This window comes from Pezoporus occidentalis, unplaced genomic scaffold, assembly GCF_034315485.1.
Source record: "Pezoporus occidentalis ecotype Australia unplaced genomic scaffold, CSIRO_AGI_Poc_V1 ctg63, whole genome shotgun sequence".
Lineage (NCBI taxonomy): Eukaryota > Metazoa > Chordata > Aves > Psittaciformes > Psittacidae > Pezoporus > Pezoporus occidentalis.
The window spans coordinates 5,941,822-5,963,381 of record NW_026915977.1 but is presented as its reverse complement, the minus strand read 5'-3'; the positions used below and the strand labels follow the sequence as shown (position 1 = coordinate 5,963,381).

The 21,560-nt window shown below is 45.7% G+C and overlaps 1 protein-coding gene and 1 long non-coding RNA gene across 9 annotated transcripts in view; one reads left to right on the top strand and one right to left on the bottom strand.

Moving 5' to 3' along the window:
- AMMECR1 (AMMECR nuclear protein 1) overlaps positions 1 to 21,560 on the top strand; it is a 100,108-nt gene that overhangs the window by 24,053 nt on the left and 54,495 nt on the right. For 6 of the 8 annotated variants that reach the window (XR_009968816.1, XR_009968815.1, XR_009968817.1 and 3 more), the window contains exon 1: positions 1,371 to 1,956. Coding sequence is in view for 5 of the 8 variants with exons in the window: in XM_062640190.1 (XP_062496174.1) it covers positions 1,496 to 1,956 (461 nt within the window). In the remaining 3 variants the exon portion in view is untranslated. Of the gene's footprint in view, positions 1 to 1,370; positions 1,957 to 21,560 lie in introns of those variants that run through there. The other 2 variants (XM_062640193.1, XM_062640192.1) reach the window with 1 other exon arrangement.
- Positions 13,923 to 21,560, bottom strand: part of LOC134174875 (uncharacterized) — a 28,176-nt gene continuing 20,538 nt past the window's right edge. The window contains exon 4 of the long non-coding RNA XR_009968820.1: positions 13,923 to 20,453. This is a non-coding gene — a long non-coding RNA (uncharacterized LOC134174875). The remainder of the gene's footprint in view (positions 20,454 to 21,560) is intronic.

The following is a 21,560-nucleotide window of genomic DNA, read 5'->3' as shown; positions in this document are numbered from 1 at the left end:
CTCCAAACATAAACATTACATTTTAAAATGGAAAAGACTGCTTTACACCATCTAATTCTTCTCCTTTCTGTTTGCTATTATTCCCTGCAGCTGTTTCAGCTCAGGCTCTGATTCACAGTCAAATCAACAGAACTTTAGGCCAGTATTTGGACAGAAACTCTCAGAGGGTTTTTTAACCCATTAATATTGGAGCTCTAGGAACCGGCCATTTTCTCTTCAAATCCACAGTTATTCAATATTCAAACAAAATTAAGACCATGAAGATGCTGGAGAAAACATTTCCAACAAGAAATGTCAAACAGAGCCTCAAAATAGCTTACAACTGTGAAAACTTTCTGTAGACGGCATTTTAGCTTGGACAACGACTGTCTGCAATATTATTTTAACCCTATGTGGCAACGCTCACTGCCTTGTGTTCCTTGATAGTGCAGTGTTGCTGCTCCACGTTAAACAGCTGTTACACCCCATGCCAGAGGTGGCTGCAGAACACTAAGGGTTGAAGTGCTGTCTTCTAAATCGACATACACGCAGCTTTTGAAGCACTTTATGGCCGTTTGCAAGGCTGTGAATTCAGACACATCTACACGTGAGGCCAATATAAAACACATTTCCCCTCCTACCCCTGTCGCTTGCTAAGCTTCATTTTAACTGTCTGAAGCACTGCAGAACTCGCATCCTTTCCCCTCTGGACTTCCCTTCCCTCGAGGTCCCACCAAAGGAAGCTGCAGGCACCTGGGGCTGTGGTCTCACAGGGTCACGGCTGCCTGCCCTGAGGCCGAGGGCCTGCGCTCTTGATCCGCTACTTACTGGATGTGGATTGCTAATGCTATAATTAAAAAACATATATATATATATGTATGTGTCTATATACATACATACATATATACCTAAAGCCGGTGGCGTTTAGCCATCACAACTGCACGTTTAATAACGCGTTTAATAGGTGCATCCAAGCACTCTCCCAGCCTGCCGGCACCACCGCAGCCCCTCGCTTCGCTTCTCTTTGCCTCCCCCTCCCTTCTCTTCCCAAGAGGGAGGCATCTCAGGTCACCCGCATTACTGAGCGGGGTGTTTTTAACCACCCCCGGGGCTCTGCCTCAGCAAGCCGGGTTTGGGGGTTATTTTCAGGTTATTTACTTGTTTTCCAGCACGCGGGGTGCAGTTGCTGCACTTCCCCGGCAGAAGGAGGAGAACAGGCACCGGTGGGGAAGGGGGGGAAGGCGAGAAGGGGTGGCTCGGTGTGTGGAGGGGAGGGGAGGGGAAAGGCCGCCCGGCCGCCACACCTGCGGGCCGCGCTCCCCTCCGCCCCGGGGCCACTCACCGGGTCGCTCTAACGCAGCTCTGTCTCTTCCCCCCTCCCATCTTCCTTTCCCTTCCGCTCCTCATTCATTCTTCCCCCCTTTCCCGCCCCCTCCCCGCTGCAGGCGGAGCGGGCCCGGCAGGAGGCGGAGCGGGCCGCCGCACGTCCCCCGGCCGGTCGGCCGGCCCCCCCGCCATGGGTCGGAAGCGCTGCGTGGGGGGAGACGGCTCCAAGATGGCGGCGGGTTGCTGCGGGGTGAAGAAGCAGAAACTCTCCAGTTCCCCTCCCTCGGGCTCGGCCGGCCCGGGAGGCGGCGGCAGCGGCTCCCACTGCGGAGGGGCGGCGGCGGCGGGGGGCGAGCCGGGGGCGTTGCCCCCGCCAGGGGGTCCCCGTCTCAACGGCCTCGGGGGGCTGGCGGGGGGCGCCGCCGGCTGCGCCCTTTCCCCGCCGCTGCCGCCCAGCTGCGGCGGGGGCCCCGCCGGCCTGTCCCCGCCGGCCTCCTCGCTGCTCGCCTCCCCCGGCGCCGGCTCCGGCGGGCCCGGCTGCAGGAAGATGGTGGTGTCGGCCGAGATGTGCTGCTTCTGCTTCGATGTGCTCTACTGTCACCTGTACGGCTACCAGCCCCCGCGGAGCCCCCGCTTCACCAACGACCCCTAGTGAGTATCGCCGTGCCCCGGCCCGCCGCCGACCGACCGCCCTCCCTCGTGGGCGCCTCGTGCGCGCCCGCCCGGCCCCTGTCCTCGCCTGGCCCGCGGGCGCCCCCGCCCCGTGGCCGAGCGGGCTCGGGCCGTTCTCCGCGGGGGCCTCGCTGCCCTCCCGCGCCCGGCGGCGCGCCCCCGATGGCCGCTCGCACCGTTAACCCCTGCCGGGCCGCCCGCGGGGACCCGCTGTTCCCCGGCGCCTCCGGCCGTGCCGGGCAGTGCCAGCCCCTCAGCGCTCCGCTCCGAGCCGCCCGCCTTTGTGCGGTGCCGGGTCTGTGCTCCCCTGCCTTCGAGGCGACCTCCGGCCGCGGGAGCTCCCCGCAGCGCCCCGCCGTCAGTGCCCTCTCCCGTTTCAGTAGCGGTCCTTAATGGGACCTTTTCTCTGCCCGTATGCTCGCGTGAGTGCGGGCCTCTGCTTCCCCAGTGCCGGATGGGGAGTACCCAGTGCGGGGGACCTGCCGTGTTTGCGAGCGCTGGTGTGTACCAGTACGTTCCCCGTGCCAGGCACTCGTAACGCTACTTTGGTCTCAGACTGTGCGGGGTCCTTGCCTTGTGGCAGCCCTGTAGATCACGCAGTGTTAGGCATCCCTGAGCAATCCACCACGACAAATTCCCAGAGTTTGGAGCAGATCACATAAACACCTGTTACTCCCATCCTCCTTCACCTCCCTGCAAGAGTGTCCTCCGAGGGCTTGCTGCATTCCTGTCCCTGGCCGCTCTGGTCTGGTGTTCATCTTGAACCCCTGTCCTTCCGCCTTTGGAAGTGACCCACCAGGACAGTGTTGTCCAGCATGTCAGCACCTGCAGCCTGCCTGCCCCGGGGATCCGGGGGTGCTGCTGCACATGAGATCTCAGACACTACAGGGAGTAACTTCTCCCTGACAGGAAGTTACTTCCTCTCAGTTGGGATGAGTTAATCGAGTTGCTGCATGTTCCAAGGCTGTTTGAATGTACAGTTAATGTAAAAGGTTGTTGAAATTGAGGTTTCTGCTCTTTTACTTTGCTTTTAAATGGGGTGGAGCTCATGTGGTGAGTTTCCAAGCTTCAGTTGAGACTCGAGCGTGTTGGTCCACCAGAGTGCATCTCACTTGTTTGCTCTTACGTACAGCATCACTGTTAAATCTGGGAGAACCCGTGCTTCATGAACACAAGTTAGTTTGCGTATGTCCTCCTCCCTCGTGCACCAATGCAAATGGTTATCATGCAGCCTGTGTTTCGTTAGTGACATGTGGTGTATGCTTCTTAGTGTTTAAAATAATGTAATGTATTAAAGATCTTATTTGGAGTCCGTGCTGTTCTAACACCCAGGATCTATACATCTCTTGCATACTTTCAGCTGCTGTCATGACAACCCGGCTCTGTGGATTCCTACTTTAACCTGCCACTCCATCAAGTCTTCCCTGTATGTTCTTCATAACTCCCGTGTGATTCCATCTGAGTACCAATAATGAAAGGAGGGCAGGGAGGCTCCACTGTGAGTTTCCTTCCCCAGGTCTTTTGCAGATCCCTGTCTGTTCTTTTGTAGATACCAGTTGCTCAGGAGCTGCTACTCTGAGTAGCCATTTTGCTTTGCGTTGTCCTGTGTGTGTTCTCAATCCCAGAGCTATAGGTGACAGCTTCAGCTTTGTACCATTTCACTCTTTCATTGCTGTAAGAGAGTTGAATTCTCTGTTGCAGTATCACCTTGTTGTTATGATGTCTTTTTATTGTACTGCAGAACGTTTTGTTGAACAGTGTAGTGCTACCCTCTGTGTTTTGTGAGTGGAGGAAACTGAGACGGGGTGAAGATCTCACCACTGAAATGTTTTCCAGTAAGAACTTTGATTCTTCTCAGTAACCAGTAGATTGCTTCACCTTTCTCCTTCCACTTCTTACTTTGACAAGAACACAATAGCGAATCAAGTACAATTATTTCTACTTTTCTAAAATTCACACGTGTGCTGAAGTGTTTCTTGGATTTAGTTGCTGTGTCAATGGCCTGCTGAAAATGGCACCGCCATTAATAAAATCAGTGATATTTCTGCTTATTGCCATGCTCATGCAACATGCACAGTTGTACAGATTGGGAAATGAGCTAATCATGGTTTTATTTTTTCCCCTGGTTAGTTTTCTCATTCCCTCTGGATCGTTACATGGCTTCACAAATACTTGTGCCCGCACAAGTGTGCGGAGGGAATAAGCAGACAGATGGCAGAACTGCTGCTTTCAGCAGCCTTGTGAGCTGATTACGTTTGTGCAGTTGGGGAAGCAACTTTGAAGAAGTTGCTCAGTATTGCATGTAAAATTCGAGGTTGGTTGGTGAGTGAATCGCGCTGCTCAGAGGCAGCAGGACTTCCAGCGTTCCAAAGATTCACAGGCAGTCTTATCGATAACTGGCTCACAAAGATGTGATGTTGTCTTTGAAGCTGAGCTTCCTCCTGTACAGCAAGGAAACCTGAATGAGAACTGACATTTTCCAGTGAATGTATGTTGCAGTTTTCTGCCTGAAATGCTTTTGGAGGTTTTGTCCATAGGTTGAAATCCCTGCTCGAAGAGTAGTAGTCTAAAATAAGAGTTTGTATGTGAATTCTAGGTATGTTTTTTTAAATTACATTAATTACAGGGAGGATGAAAGGCCTGGAAGCAGGTAGCCTTACACAGGCGTGACTCATGTTCCTTGCAGGTCCTTGAACAATGAAGCTGAGCATGATCAAAGACAGGCAGGTGGCTGAATCACTTGGACAGGGGTTCTGATGTGTTGTCTTTGAACAAAACCCACTTGTAACACCTCTGGATTTTGGTAACTTTTTGATGCTGATATGAGGACCATGGCAGGGCTCAGAGGGATGGAAATTTGGAGCAGTTACTCGGAATGGGAGGAAATGCCTCTTTTGAAAGGGTGTGGGTTTTGGACTCTAGCACAGCCCCATACATGGATGAAATAGCTGGCTTTTCATATCCCTGACTGTAGCTCCTAAAGCACAGCATATGGGATGTTGGGTGAGGGTATTGCTGGGGAGCTGTTGGGTTGGTGAGAGTGGCTCAAGGAGTCACAAGAAATTAGCTGGAAGATACTGAATCTGCCCAGCAGTGTCTTGGTGGGAATAGGCTCAGCAAATCCTTCCAGCCACAGGCTTCCACTGATCTGCCAACATTTTGTTCTAGCACTGTCTTCACTGAAGAGCTTTTTTCTGCATATAACTTCACTTGACTTTGCTTTGCTCTCTAAGCCACCCCTTCCATTCTTCACAGGGTGTGTTCTGCAGAGCTGGCGCTTTCCCCTTGCTTCTACCATTGTGGTGGCTCTCAAACTATAGGTGTGGAAGGAATGTAAAAATGACCCTGGAGGTGTGGATGCTGATTCAGAGTTTGAAAATTGCTGCCCCAGACAAAAGTTGTCTTTATAGAAAGTGTCATTTGGACACTGCTCTTGAAACACAGCTTGATGAGTAAAGTTATGGAAGACTGCAGTTGGTGAAAAGCAGCTTTTTTTTAGAGATGGCAATAGGAATAAATTGTAAAGGGATGCAGGAAGAGTTGTGACAACATTTTACCCCACTCTTCTAGGGAGAAGGAAAACTGAGCAGCTTTTCTTCCTGTGTTTCTCACCTTTCTGACAAATAACATGCATCCCTTTAGTTCTTTTCTGTTATGGTCTTCTGCAGCACACCCTTGTGCCTCCGTGATCACTGGAAACGGTACCATGTCCTGCCTTCCATCGTGGAAGTGGGAAAGTACAGCCCACCAGTGTGAAAAGACTCAAGGTTCATGTTTCTCACTACTGTTTTTCTTCTAGTAGGAAAGTGTTTTGACTGGAAGTGCAAGCATGTGCAAGAAGGTTGTGAGAGGATGGGAAGGGTAAGGAATGAAGAGTGCAGCTGAAGCTGTGCTTTGTGGGTGAGGAGGACTTTTTTCTCACATCTCTCACTTCTCTGTTCACTGTAAAGACTTCCCTTGACACACAGAAATCACCCTTCTGAGTTGTTAATCCTGCACAGTGTCTGCCTCAGGCCTGCCAGCTTAATGTTGACATGTTTGTAGGGCAGTCCAGCAGGTTAACTCATTTGCCTGTTTGCTTCTTACAGTCCCTTCCTGAAGGTTGCCTGCTAGCAAACAGTATTGTTTTATCGGTCATCACCCATACTTGACACAATTTGTAGTGGGAATTGCCTCTTCTGCGCCTCTGATCTGGTACATGGTAACCAAGAAGAAGATTTTGCAGCTGGAATGGCTGGTGTGGCTTGTGCCTTGCTTCACATCTGGCTGAGGAGCTCTTGGGAAAGATGTTTACCACAAGTACCTTGCATCAAATGCCTAGATGATGGCTTGCTCATATCCTCTTCATCTGGCAGGGCAGGTGGTCTGTGCCAGAGGCATTGAATGGTCTGGCTCATCTGTGTGCCTGTGGTGGACCTGGTGCTTTAGGGAAGCATCAGACCTGTTGTGCCTGTGCAGGCTGCCAGCCCTGGAGGCTCCAGCCCTAGAGGTGTTGCTGGCAGCCATGTACTTTGCAACAGGAAGCGTGTCTATCTTATGTGATTGCAGGGCTCTGGATTAAAACACTTGCTAGGTTATATCCAGCCTTGACCTAAAGTCTTAGCTTATAAATCCATCAGTTCCTTTCTTCATTGATGACTCATAGGATTTTGCAGCAGTGTTTCCATTTGGCTGCAGGACAGAGATACAGATATGCTCTGGTGTAGATATGCTCTGGTGTTGATATGCCTGACCTTTGTATTTCATTGTGTTTTCAGGTCTAAAGTCTGTCAGTTTGCCTGTTCTAGAAGGGTCTGGGGTGGCATTACTACACTACCTTAATTACTCACTAGTGAAGGTTGGAGATATTTAAATTCCATACAGTTTAGAAATGTGGAGTTAGCTAACCTTGTGCCCATTCATTTCACACTCTCAAAGAAAGTTGTCATCCTGCTCAGCATGAGTGTAACTTCACCCTGTAGTGGAGAAATGGTTTGTTACTGGCCATCCAATTGTGTGCCTTAGTTACCATGCCTTGAAACTATGTTGGCACTAGTAGATATGATTTGGCAGTAATTTAGATGGACTCTTCCTGTCCCAAAGGTCCCAAAGCTGACCTTTTTTCCCCCCAAAATGTTACATTACTGTCTGATGCTTTGTTTTAAGGCATTGAAGAATTAGGTTTGCCTGTAGATGTGCACATATGCTTACACATCCATGTAAATACAAATGTTATGGCTTGCCAGTTGATAGGATTACATGCTTTTCTCAATTTCTTGTTTCTTGGCTGCAGCCGGACTTCCTGTTTTAGTCTCTACAGCTTACTGCAGTGTTTAAAGTTGGAGCCCTGTGCTTGACTCCTCGCTTGCCTTGGTGTGCGGTTCTGTGCAAGCGTTTTTGTGGAATGCTGCCTGGAAGCTTACCAAGGAGTGAATTTCACATTGTCTTAAACCCCCAACATTCTTCCTCCGCAGTCCCCGCTCAGTGTTCAGCCGTACCTGTTGACATGGCTGTTCTTGCTGTCAGAAGGGCTTGCTTGTGTGGCGGTGGAGACTTGCACTGTTGTGTGGCAGACTGCAGTAATTTGTATTTGTTGTCACACTCTACCATTACACAACAGCTCTAATGATTGCTTGGTCATGGCTAAAGATCAGCACCAGTTACAGAACGAAAAACACAGCAACAAATAGGCACACAGGGAAATGTTCTCTCATGTCTGTGTGTCTGCCTGACTTCATTCTGGTTTCTATACCTGTGTTGTGTGGTTTTGCATAAGCTTCGGTATTCTGACTTAGCACAGTCTTTACTCTTGGGTATTAAATGTTGGAATATGAAGTGGTGGTTCTCTGAGTGGCATTCTGCAGTAGACTTCCTGTAAAATCCAGTGCAGTAGAAGATGTGTATTTCAGCTGGTGCTGGCAGCGCTCAGCAGGGAATTCCCAGCCTCTCTGACAGCAGGACTGGTGAGTGCATCTTGGCACAGTGGAGGAGGAAAAGGGATAGAGCTGCATGGCTTCAGAAAGAACTTTCCTTTGACAGTAGGTTCAACTCCCGGTATGGTTGGTGAATGGAGAAAATACTGCTATGATAATCTCCAGATTAGGGTTGCTATAATTTGAGGGCTTTTTTCCTTCATAAGCTCATTGCAGTGAGCTGTTCTTATGTCCAAATGAGGTTGTTTCTATTAGTACAGGAGATGGCATCACTGACAGTGTTACGGATGGACCCTGGCTTTCCTTCTTCAGCTAAAAGCACTCACCATAAAGTCACAATAAATGCTCTGATTCACTGCAATACTCCTGTTCCAGCAGTTAATTGTTCTCACGATGGGGTGAGGAGAGGTGAGGAGCCACCTGTGCCATCCATCAGTCTGGTCATTCATTTTTATTGCCTCTTGTTGGTTTAGTTACATTCCTGTCTTTCATCATGTTTTCTTTTACTCTGTCTTGTACTGAGGATAAACTTCCTGATAAAGATTTCCATGGATTTTGCAAATTGAAATTGACATTGCTGTTAATGTTACATGGCCTTGTGTAACCTGTCTGCCTGCAAGGAAGATCTTGGGTCTGGATTTGGCTTGCTTCAAGCTGCAAGTTAAATGCGTTGTTTCTTATGACACTATTATAATTGTAATGTTACCTAATATTGAGTACTAAACCAAGAGAAATCTAATGTTGGCATTTTTGTCATATTTGTTAAGAAACAAGTAGATTTTGTCTGTAAGTACAGACAGTTCTGTTATAAAGCCCTAAACATCTGTTAACTGCTCAGCTCCATCCAGATAGAGAGGGAGTAGTTGCTGTTGTTGACAACTAAGAGATAACCAGGAAATAAAAGTTTGGGAGACTGGCTTGCTCAGTTTACAGATCCAGGCTGTGACCAGTCAATGAATGAAATGTATTTAGTCCACGGTTTATTTCTCTCAAGACTCATGCCAGAGTGAATGGAGCAAGCTCAGCATGCCAAGCTGTCTATCTACTCCTTAAGTACTTGTTTATAGTTAAGTGCAGGTTTTCCATAGCATCAAATGATTGTCTTCTGAAGCAGACATGCTAGTGTGCTAACACAGCAGCTGTTTGACTGGTGGTTTCTGTGATAAGTCTCTGTGGAAGGCAGGAGAGATGCAAATGATCTAGAAATAATAGCAGACTCCTCAGAGTTTGGCCAATACAGAAACTGTTGCTAGGCTGGAGGCCAAAACAAGTCCAGTCAGGCCCTGACCCTCATTAGCAAAGCATTATGAAAATGCTTGACCTTTTTATGATGTTTATGCTCCTACCAAGCGGGGTATTATATTGGTACTAGGTTTAGCATTGCAAACTTTGCATTTAAATAACCAGACGGGGCAGCTCTGCTGCAGTTAATTCACACATGCTCAAAACCATGTCAGTGCTAACAAAGCATGGTAGGGAGTGCAATAGCTGTAAAATGGAAGGTGGCTGTTGAGTGGGTCCTAGTGCTGCATTCAGATAGCACACAGGTAATAATCTGAGCTTGGATTGATACAGTATCTCGATTTCCTTCCTGTTAGTGCTGTGGTATATGCTGACTGACCAAAAGCTGTGCTGTTTCCAGTCCAGCTGTGTAAACAACAGTAGGCATCTTTCCTAGGCTACTTGTATGACCTTTTAAAAAGCCCTTCATTTTAATAGCTGAGGTCTTGGCAAAAGGGATCAGTGTAAAGGGCTTCATTTGCTGAGTGCGATACCCCCCAGCTCCACTGGCCATAAGCGTTTGTTTGACTAGGTAGTTGTTGGATTTGCCACCTCTCTTCACTCCTGCTGTTCCCCTAACTGCATTTATTTTGCTGTGGCGTTACAACACACAAGTGTCTGTGCCTTACAGGATACGCTTTAACTCTGGGTGATCTGGCTGGGCTTTGATGGCTCCCTGGAAGGTAGGGCTTCTTGTGAGTATGTGGGTATCGCTTTGCCACGCAGAGTACTTGCAGCCAGTGTTTTAAAGTGCTGATTTCATGAGATTGACATCTTATAGGATGCAGAACAGCTCCGCTCTGCTCAGTGCCAAGGTCACTGGGACAGCAGCCATATAGAGATCTATATGCCTTCCCAGAGCACTCGTGCCTGTTACAGGGAGTGAATGCTCATAATCTTTAATGCCATAGAAAATCTTATTTTATGCTCTTCTTCCCATTAGCTTGAACTCTGTGGCATTTTTGGCAAGGTCCTGCCTGTGGCTGTGGTGTTTGTAATATATGAGCCGTATACGTACGTATCCTGTAATTTATCCTTTGCCCTTTGCCAGCAAAGATGTGTCCTTTCCAGGCTTGGCTGGCACATGATGGGTTCCAGCACCTGCGACACTGCCTGCTTTACTGGGTGGCACTTGAGTCTATCTTTGAAACAGAAGAGAAAGGAGGGAAGGATCGTTGCCATAATCCTCTTCTAATCAGCATCAGAATTATTTTTGCTTCATCCTTTCCGGAGAGTTAAATCACTTTCCTTGTTTTCCATGTGGCATTTTGCACAGAGATATGGATTGTGTGGATCAGTGTCCTGTGGTTCTGAGTTACTGGCTGGGCTTACACCACAACAGTGAAGCTCCAGAGTTCATGAGTCTTAGGTGTATTGGGAAAGGTGGGAAAAAAGCATGCAGTTATCCACTGATGGGCAGCCATGGGGGTCAGTTAAGTAAATGTGGTGGCTTCCATCCCCTTTTCTAGGTGACTGTAAGGATGTAAGGATTGGGTGCACACCATTTTTCTTACCCAGTGAGTGAGCACAAGGGTAAGTTCAGCTGCCAGTGAGTAATGAGTTGCAAGGCAGTTCTTTTCTGTGTAAGTAAAGGTGCTAAAAGACTGACTTCTGGGGAAGGTGATGTGTAGGTAGAGGTTCCTTGTAAGCTTTATAAGGACTAAAAAACCTAATTTCTGGTCCTCAGTACTTGGACTGCCACATGGAGGAGGCAGTGAATGCCAGTCAGGAGAGTGTTGCACCGGCCTTCCTCTGAGTAATCTTTCTGCAGAGAGAGTATTGGAGGCTGAGGAGACGGTTGAAAAAGGAGCACTGGGGAAAGAAGCCCTCTTCAAAGGCTGCTGCAGTGCCTGAAGGGAGGTGAGTAATTGCAAATGATGTATCCTTTACACTTGAGAAGAACTTCAGCAAGCTGCTGGCCCAGATGAAAACCTGCAAGCCAAGTGGTAGAAGGCAGGTTCTTTTGGCACAGTGTTGCGCAAGTGGTTATCCAAGCTTTGAAGAACCAAGTGGAAATGGAATATTAAAACTAATCCATATTAATATGGTGACAGAATGTGAAATTCTAGTGATGAGATACACTCTTTCTTAAGAAAAAGGAGCATAATTCTGGCTCTGGTTCAGTTCAACTGGAACTGGAAAGTAAACAGATAGTGAAGAGGCAGGTGGCAAAATCCCATGTGGGATACTTGCCGCCATAGTATCTGTGAAGTGAAGGGAATAAAAGTTGAAAGAAGGTAAAGACCGGTGCTGTTAATTTGGAAGGAATGCTGGATAAAACCAAGCCTTAAAAACAAAGGGTTAGAAAGAAGGATAAATAGAATACAGGGTGAATTATTGCAGTTTGCAGACAGCTTGGGCTTTCTGACACAGAAATGTAAGCCACTGTGAAAAGCAGCTCCCAGTAGTGCCTCTTTTTGGAAGCACACAAAGCCTGTGTTAGAAGAATGTGGAGTTCAGGTTATTTGGTGCCAGCTTTTTTAATTCCTTTTTCATTTTGGAGGGTTTCAAGGTGTTAAGTTCTTTTACATATCTAATGTGAGTGGCTTGGAATAATCTCCTCAAACTGCCCACTACTCTGTACCATTCTTCTAACTTAAGTGTGTCTTCTTCCTCTTTAAATGTGTCAGAGATGCTCAGCAGCAGATGAGTCTTGCTTGTCATAAGCTGAAATAGTTACACCAGACAGGACAGATGAAGACAGAAGAAGGGATGAGCACTCTGCTGCTACAGCGCGTTTTATGTTAAGTGGTTGGAAATAAGAAACTTTTGTCCCTGCTGTATGAGTGGGCTGTTCCTGAATGGCTCCTTGTATGCTTTCTGTAAGTTTTTGCAGCCTGTTGGAGCTCATAAATGGGAGTTTGGGGCTATAGGTCTGAGTGTTCCTGAAGCAGTCACTGAGATTTTGTCTTGGTTAAAAAAATGTTCTTGGTTGTTGGGTTTCTTTTTTTTTCCCCAAGGAAAAGTGCTAAACCATTGAGATGTGCTTAAATACGGTTTCATCTTCAAAGTCCATATGCTACAAATTGGAGATGTGAGATATTTACTCTTCCGCTGAGCAGCAGTCATGTAAATGTGTGGCTCATAGGCATTCGTCCTAAAGCTGGCAACATAAGCATACTATCTTGGCTGTCATTTTATGTTGAATGTTTAATGGAAGTAGCTGTGGAGGAGAAAACCAGAGCAGTCCAGAGTGGTGTCTGACCTTCTGATAGTAAAGGTTGGGTGTTTGGAGATGCCAGAAATTTCATGGAAGAGGCCATTGCAGGGAGATGAGCAGTCTTCACATGGTTCCACAGATAAGGCCTCTCTTTGGTTTTAAGTGATTGGGTAGTCTACAAAGAAAAAGATAATCTTCCATACAAACATTGATTGGCCATTGGACCTCAGGGTGTTTCTATGGCGTTGCAGGTTCTGTCCAACTTTGCTGTATGCAAGTTATTTAGAGGAGGCAAGTGTGACTTGCTGGATAAATGACTGCAGTGAGGTTTGGAAGACTTGCCTTTTGTTCCTGACCATGTGGTGATTGTGGACAAACCTGAATGAGAGCCTTAATCTCTTTACCTTCTGTTCTTAATCAAAAAACAAGGTGCCTCAACCCACTTTTAGTTAGTAGCAGAGAACTTGGCTATTGTTGTGATTGTTCTTTCCCTTGACTGGAAGCTCTCCAGACTCGGCTCAGGGTGGTTTTGCCTAAATTGGCAACTTGGAAGCATACACTTATTTTTTTAACTGTTATCCATTATATCTGAAATGAATCATGGTTTGTTCATGTCAGCTCGACTCCTTCAAAGGCTGTTGTTGCTTCTCAAATAAGTCACAGTTTTCAATGAATTTATTTTAGGGGGGGAATCGTTTTCTCTGTTTGGGTGCTCTTAGTCACGGTATCCTCTGTATTTCTAGGCTACCGTTCACTGAATCCTTTCTCTGGGAATAGTTTAGACAGCTTTAAGTCTGCTAGCACAGGTCGAAGACAAGACCTTCCAAAATCACATTGTATAATTGTTTCTGCTCTAGCCATCCTGTTTGTCCTGGTTACATGAACACCATTCTTGTATGAACACTTCAGAACTGGGAGGAGGGTGTATGGTCACCCATTTACTGCCCTCTTAGAGCCAGATTCCTTGTTTTACTGAGTGTTGGGGAATTGAGATGAGCAGAAAGAGAAGGTGGGTGGCAGGGAAGGTACAAGCAGTGATCATATAATGGTATTTCCCTGTATATTTTTCTAGTCCTCAGCAACTTGCAGTTTGGGATGGCTTGAGCCAGAAGTGATGTCTTTTATCAGTAATTCTGCCTGACACCCCACCCACCCCACCCCACCAGCAGTGGGTAGGTTTTAATGACATTTGAATGAGACAATGTTGGGAGGAGGGTCAGAATGCTGGACAGGCATGAGTGCAATATGTTAGGGGCTAAACTGTTAGAAATGGGATGAAAACTAATATTATATAGGGCAGCTTCATGTACTTAAGGAGTAAATAAAACCTGATTCTCTAAGTCAGGAGTTTGTTTCTCTCCTTAGTGGTTTTACCAGTATTGACCGCCATCTGTTTCTTATCCTTTGTTATGCTATAGATATGTAAAGGGCAGGTGGCTATTTCAAAGAGGAGTTATCAGTACAAATAGAAAAGGTACAGAAATTAACAGTTTAAATCAGATCCCGGTACTGCCAGAAGAACAAAAGGATATAAAATGTCAGTGAATAGGTTTTAGGTTTAGAGTATAAGGTTTCTACTTGCTGGAGCAGTATGGCTTTATAGTAACCTTTAATAGGATTAGTGGGGGCAAGAATCCAAACAGTTTAGACAGATATTCATCACTCTATGATAAGAAGTAGATGGTGCATTGCCATTAGTAGTGAGCTTAGATTTGATAGTTTAAAAGGTCCCTCATTCTCTCTGAGTTTGAGTTGATTTGGGATTTAGGCATCAGTGTGGGTTTTTTTCTTCTCATGGTCCCCCTGTGGATGGGACTGATGGATGGCAATAATCCTGGTCCCTTAGTGACTTCTGCTCTGGTAATATATTCTAAATTGAGGAAACTGATGATGAAGTTTTCAGGAATGAAAACATGAGTTTTTCCATTGAAAATCCCCAGTTACCAGGCTGTTGTCACAAAGCAGATCTTCTCTGTGTCCTATTATCAACCGTTTATTTCTAGCTTAAAAATTCGTCTTTGTTTGACACTTGCAGCCATTGGTAAATTGTTGTTGTCCTCTTGGTAGGTAGTAAGGCTCCACAGATACTTCTGACACAGAAGTTTAGTGCTGTCACTAATGGCTTCTGTACCTAAATATGGGGATAGGTCTTTTACACTGTGACACTGGGGCTTTTTTGTTGTCTTTAAAGGAAAGATTATTACTGGAGAAGAGTGGTGATAGATGAGGGTTAATACCTCTAAAGACTGATAGGTGAACTCTGTGGAGGCAGCTTCTGATAGAAAGTGGAATAACTTCTTTGGAAGCAGATGATTTGTTCTGGTGTGAGTTCAGAGGTGACTGTTGGCTCTCTGACCTGTCTCACTCCAGCAGAATTACTTAGTAAGTGGGGTTTGTTTTCTAATAAACTGGTTTGCTTTGCAGAGAAACTGTTCTTTCCACCCTGCTGTTGCCCGGAGTAAGATTTATGTCTTGGTCAAGGTAGAGATGAGCAAAGGCAAACAGCGGTCAGTACCAGAGCTCTGTGGAGGTGATGAAGTTGCAGACTGTTACGTGCATAAGTTTTCACTGAACTGGAGCTGAACCATGTCTCAGTAACGGTTCATATTGAACAGGAAATGGGGATATCGCTTTTCTGAACACAGGATCTTTGCTGTTAATAAAAAGGGGTGCCAGAATCAAAGGAACCTGCAGTTCAGTTGGCAAACAAAGTATTTGTTAGGCAGTAATTGTTTTTGAACTAGTGCTACCGGAGACTTTGCTACGTGCCTTCAGCCAGCTAACAAGATGGATTTTGATTTGCACAGCCATTCATGCCAGCAAAGAAATGGGGCAGTTTAGAAGCACAGCTTCTGTAAAAGGGAGTAACGGGGGGGCTGAAAATGCCAGGCTAACCCTGAGGTATCAGGGGAAGCTGGGGCTTCCACGTTTACTTTGAGATGTGAGACTTCAGATTGATAGGGTTTGAACCTGTGGGATGCGTACAACTTCTTAAGCAAAGCTGGGGTTTGGTAGGGTTCACAGTAAAGTGAACTAGTAGGTGACTATTGCTCCCACAGCTCATAATGGTTATTGGTTATCAGTGTTTTGAAATAGTGGTTGTCCTGTTTGCCCTCACCTCAGCTGAGGTTTCCCCCATCAGCTCAAGGATGACCACTGTTACCTGTGTTTTGGGCTTGAATGCAGTTGAGGGAGTGGCAGCCTCTCAGGAGGTACAGCTGGAAATGATGGTTAAAGAAGAGTTTGGCCTCTTACCATGAGGTAAACCGCTAAGGTGGCACATGCCACCTCCTCTTCGTGTGTATGGTCTGGCACAGAGCTGTGTGCTGTTGATGGGGTGGGTGCTGTACCGCTTCCTGTACCTGAGCACAGTCAGGTATGTAAATCCATGCTTCAGCTTTCAGTAGGTTACTGAAAGAAAAACAACCTCCAGCCAACCTCAAGCTGTCAGGTCTGGTGTACAGGAGTTGCAACCTGGAGTCTGGTCAATGAGTAGGACGATTATTGAATTCCTCTGCCTTGAAGAGGTGAAAATGAGAGGCCTGGCACCTCTCAGAGCATTGCATTGAGAAATCCAGAAAGGAACAACTTAGACCTTTCTGTTGTTTGCAAGGAATTTGTAGTCTTTTTCATAGTCCTTTAAAAGCCATCTGCCATTATAAATGTGTTAATATTAAAAATAACTAGGCAGTGGGATGGTTGAATCTTTAGTCTTCTGGAACAAAGATACCTCTTCAGTGGCATGGCCTTTAGAAACTTCATTGACTAACCAATGTACAGATTTAGTAACAACAAAATAATATTGCCCTCGAGGTCAGGGATGTGCTCCACAGCTGTTTTATTGCAGATAATTCCCAGAATAAAGGTTGAATTATGGTTGTGTTGGATCCACTCATGGATACTGAGTAATTGGGGGCTTTTTGGTAGTTAACCAAATAACTATCTTTAACAAAACCAGCAATTTTATACTATATATTTTTGTGACAGAGTTGTAGCATACAGTATTCTTAGAGAACTCCTGGTACTGCTTTTTGAAGCATATATATGTATATATATATATATTTATCCTGCTGGTGCACAATGTAGTTGTAATTTCCTGTCAGCTTCAGAAATGTTCTGTAGGTTTCAAAGTGAGTTTGAAGATGCCATTAGCTCTTTGCTTTCATCAGATGGTGTCTGGTGAAGAAAACCAAACCAAAACGTGAACACACAGGTTTTAATGCATTAAAATGAAAAGGCACAGTGGTTATTTTCCAGTGTTTCCAGGCTGATGAGATGGGTTTTGAAATTCAGTGTTGCCATCTGAAGGGATCTTACTGAAGGTGTTCTGTAAGTAGTTATGAGAGACTGTTTGTATCTCATGTAGTGTTTGAGAGGATATTTAATTATAGAAAGAAATGTTTAAGCTTTGTTGTGGAAACACTGCAGTCTCTTTGCTTGAGGTTACTTCTAGGTCTTCCAGGATTTGTTTGCCTTTAGTACTGTCAGTGTCTAATAGCTGCCTACTTTATGCAGTGTATTTGTATCTTGTGAACCACTTGAATGATATAGAACTAGGCTGTGGTTTCACAATCACTCACATACCAAACCTATTGCAGGCATAATTAATGGTGTGACTGCAGCCTGCTGGTTTGGGGAACTAAAGTGAGTTAAATGCAACTTTTGGATGAGACTACATGTCCATGGCAAAAAAACGGTCCTGATTTCCATGCCCCACACCCTCGCTTGCACTGCTGGCATTGATCAGTGGATGCTTGCTGTGCTGTTTCTGCTTGATAAGTCAGCAGCAGATACTCCGCTGCTTTTTGTCAGGTTATTTTTTTTGCTGAGTTGTAAGACTTTTTTTTTTGCTGAGTCTTTTAGCACGTTAATGCCAGAGCTGGCTTAAGGGCCCGGCTCTTCCATGCAGGTTGGGCAGGCATTATTAATTTTAGGCTGCCAAGAACTGCAGCTTAAATTGCTTTAACCTGGATTTGTTTTGTGTTCTGAGAAAGTGCCTGCTCTCCTGGCTGAGACCATTAGCCTGCTGTTGTCTCCAGCGGTGCTAAAGATAACAGTGAGTTGCAACCCAATTGTTTGATCTGTGTGTGTGTGGACTCACCTGTGTGACTTTTCCAGCTTCTGGCACCATCAGCAGGTAGGTTGGTGCTGGTGAGTACTGCAGAAGCTATGGGAGAAAAAGCAATCACGTATGACAAACTTCCTTTTGCTTCCCTGCTGTTAGCACTATTGCCTGTTTGCCCTACATCCAACTCCCCAGTGATCAGAGCAAAGCTTACAGGCTGGAATATAAGGCTAAACAAGGACATGGGAACTTTTTTCCTCCTGTTGAGTTCATCTGGATGTGTCATGGTGCTTTTAAGCACACAGTTGTAAACATTGCGGTGTGCAGCAGACCTTTGCATCGTGGTATTCAGATGGTGAAGTTTAGCAGATGCCTGCAGGATGTAGCAGAGAATGTGCAGGTTGTCACGCAGTCTTGAGCCCTTTTGGGTGCCTGAACTTTCCATTTACAAGTTCTTTCCAAAATAATCCCGATTGATCCCTTCCATAAGATCATCCGGTGTTTGACCCAGGTGTTCAGTGGATCCAGCAGTTTAGTCCCCAAATTCAGAGGGGTATGTAAGCTGGCACCACCTGGGAGAAGAGTTGTGCCCTTGGTAGGATTTCCTTTTGCAGAAGCTGTGGGTACTCTTTCCAGCAGACTGTGCTGTGTGCAGTGATCTGATCCAGGGTTACTATGAAGGGGTGGAAATCATATCTGCTTTTTGGTTGTGCCAGCCCTGTTAGGGTCTTTGTGTGCACTGGACTTAGACTGGTGACCTGTGGCCCAGCAGTTCTGTTTGAGGTTTGGAACTGTCCTGGAAATGCCTGCACTGGGTGAACTATATCTAGCTTCCCTGTTCAGCCTAAAGCCTCTGTACTTCAAGTTGACCCAGTCCGTCTGACCTATATATTGTGAAGGTAGGTCTGAAAGTCTCCCCAGTTGCTTAACCAGTAAGGACTGGGAACAGGATGTTCAGTGAACTCCTCTGCACTGGTGCTGTCATCCCTGTATCCCTTCTTCACCTTGGTCTGCAAGAGATCCCACTGGTTTTTCTGTTTGGTTTCCTGCTTTTGATGTAGTTCGGTGACTTTGCAAGGTGCTACCAAAGCATTTGTAGTTATTGATTTACTGTTTACTTTTGATCAGCCATGTGTTTTACAAGCTCTTCTCATTAGGCAAGCGTTCTGCCTTTAAAAGCTGACCTCTCTCTGATGCCCTCCTCAGCTTCCCTGTTCAGTCATGCAGGGTGAACTACTATAAGAAGTTCGTTGGGTTTCTCTTCTGTAATACTTTATGCCATTTATATGTCCTTCACATACAGGGCCGTTCCCCACCTGACTGTTGTTTGCCATTCCTCTTGGAATTGCTGAGTAAGCTGGTAGTTTTGTAGTGTATTAATTTGTCATCCTTCCACCAAGCCTTGGAGATGCCTGTTCCTTTGAGGAGTCAGGTGAGGCCAAGCATTTGGGCTTCCCATGTGTTACGAAATTTTTAGCAGTTGTGTAAAGTGTTTGCAGGTTCCAAAACTTAATAGCATGCCGTCTGCTTGACTCTGGCATGATTAATGTGCATGCCTAACAAGTTCTTCCTGTCCCCATCATGCCTAAATCCTTTCCCTCTGCATCAGTGACTTCCGATCTCAGCCTCCCTCTTGCATGTGGAACTGGCAACATTGGAGAAAATAACACCAAGAGAATCCTGAATGTCAGTCTTCTCCCCAGTGACCCGTGTTTACACTCCAGAGCATCCATCCTACTGTTACATCCATACACTACTGTTACTACCATGGATCCCATGGACTACTCTTTTCTTTGCTGAATCGCCAAGTAGTCAGTGTAGATGCCATGTGAGATTGCTACCTTTGCATCTGATGGGCCATGTGCCAGCTGGTTGTCAGATGCCACAAATACAGCTGGCTGTGTGCCTAGTAGTCCTCTGATACCCCTAACTGCTTCTTCCTGGTCTTTGAGGCTGTCTGCTACCAGGAGGATCCCTAGTTCAACAGGATGCAGTAATATCGACTGGAGGGTGTGTTGTTTCTAAGAGATTAACTCTGACCCAATTTATGACTATATGAATGCTTGAGATGGCAAAAGACATGATGAAGCATGAAACAGAAAACAAGTAGGCAACATGAAAGCACCCTTTTCAGTGACATTGCTAGTTATAGTTTATGAAACTGTAGTGAGTTTCAAATGTGGCAGTGTGGTGTGGTTTGTTTGAGTTAGGTTGGTTCCCTTGTAATGAAAGCATAACCCTAAGCTTGTCAGTCAAATATAAAAAGTGCATTTTTTGGAAGCAAAATTACTTTGTTGTAAACAGCATCTCTGTATCTGTGTGAACCTGTGTTTGGTAAGAGGCAGAGCAAGAACTGATGTCCCAGATGGGGATCCACCTAGCCCTGTGAGCTGTCTCCCAGGGCTGGCCAATGGTAGATACCACTGGAAGCATATAAGCCCAGGGGAAGTTTGTAAAGATGATGCTGTATCCACCACTGATTTTCTATACTAGAGCTAGTATCTTTGCGTTTAATGGTTGCCTAATTGTATGGTTAGTAACAGCATGTGGTAACCAATATACTTGCTCAGAAAATGCTTTGTCTGTTGTTTTGCTGTCTGAGAGTAACTAAGGCACGTCTGCTGCATGCTAAAAATTGGGGCCTCACATAGATACACTGGCTCTGTATTACTGCATCATTCTGTCACTATCTGCAGTTTATCCCCCTTTCAAAGGGACCAGTGACTGGTCATCTGGCTTGTCATGCACACACTGCTCCCTAAATGCTGAGTGCTTTCCTTGTTCAAGGTTAGCACAGTTATGTTTACATGACAGTTTTGTTCTGGTTTGTGCTTTGCCTCATCTGCTAAAGCAGAGCTGCCTCTGAAAGCTCCTCTGCTTTTTATAGCTATATAGACTGGTCTAATAAAAGTAATTGTTTTTCTTGAATCTCACTGCTGTTCCTTGTTGCTCAGGCTGTGCTGCAGTTCTTCTCGAGGGGTGCAGATGTAAGCAGTCATCATCCTTGCCCTTTTTCACTGCCCCTTTTGCCTCTTCCTCTCTTACCGAGCTGATGTTCCTGCACGGTGAAACAGAGCAGAGAAACAAGCTGGGTCTAAGTTAAACTGGCAAAAAGGAGAGATGTTTTTAACCAAATCAGCTCCCTAATCACACGTTTGTTCCAGAACAAGAAGGAGGCTGCCTATGTGGGGATGGGAAGGTTGGGTGAGGCTGTTTTATTTAAGTAACAGCTCTCAACTTCACTGTTACTCAACCATCTCTGCAGTCACTTGTGATTTAAGCGGTGGAAAGACACTAAGAGATGATCTACTTCATCTGAAGTCATGGTATCTGTGTTTTATACCTATGCTACTGACAGAGGTCTGTCTTGAAAACAGCCGGTCAGACCTAGCAGACATGACATTACCAATGAGAACTCCGAGCTTTGGAATCGTTTCTGTCAGTCCTAAAAGCGCTGTCTTTAGTATGTCTTTTCTGGGACAAAAATACCAATTCCATTTGGCTCTAATTCCAGCACCGTATTTAGTCTGCCTTTGAACCTTTGTCTCACTGGTTAAATTACATGGCTAAGTTCTATACAAATAGTGCAATCTGCAGTGCATTGATTTAATAGTAATTCGTGTGATCCAAAAGATTAATTTATTCCAGCTGTAGAGTTAGTGAAGCCTGAATTAGAGGGCAAATTCACATTCTGCTGAGGCTTGTTTTTGTAGCTTGTCTTGCAACATTATCATGAGCTGCTTGAAACCAGGACCAAAATAATCAAACACTTACTGTATTTCCAAAGTTAGGCATTTACAAACTATTCGGGTACACTCTGCTGTATCTCCTTATAGTTCCCACTGTTTCAAGTCTCTTGCAAGCTACTGTTATGCAGCAGATCTTTCAGGTATGTAGTTTAATGTGAAAAGGAATCAATGGTTCTTAGGGGAATAGTTGTGAAGGTTTGGCTGCATTGCAGTCTCTCCTGTCAGCTGACACCTTGGCATGTAAGTTTTGTAACATATTCCTGCTATAAAAAAATTTCCTGTGTAGTTCCAGTATTTTCTTAGGTTTCTTTAAATACTCCTCATTCCTTTGAAGTAAGTTCCACTTCAGCAGAAGCCTCCTGTGTTCGTTTCTCACAGGCTTGGCAAATCCTCAGTTACTGGCATAAACGTTTTGT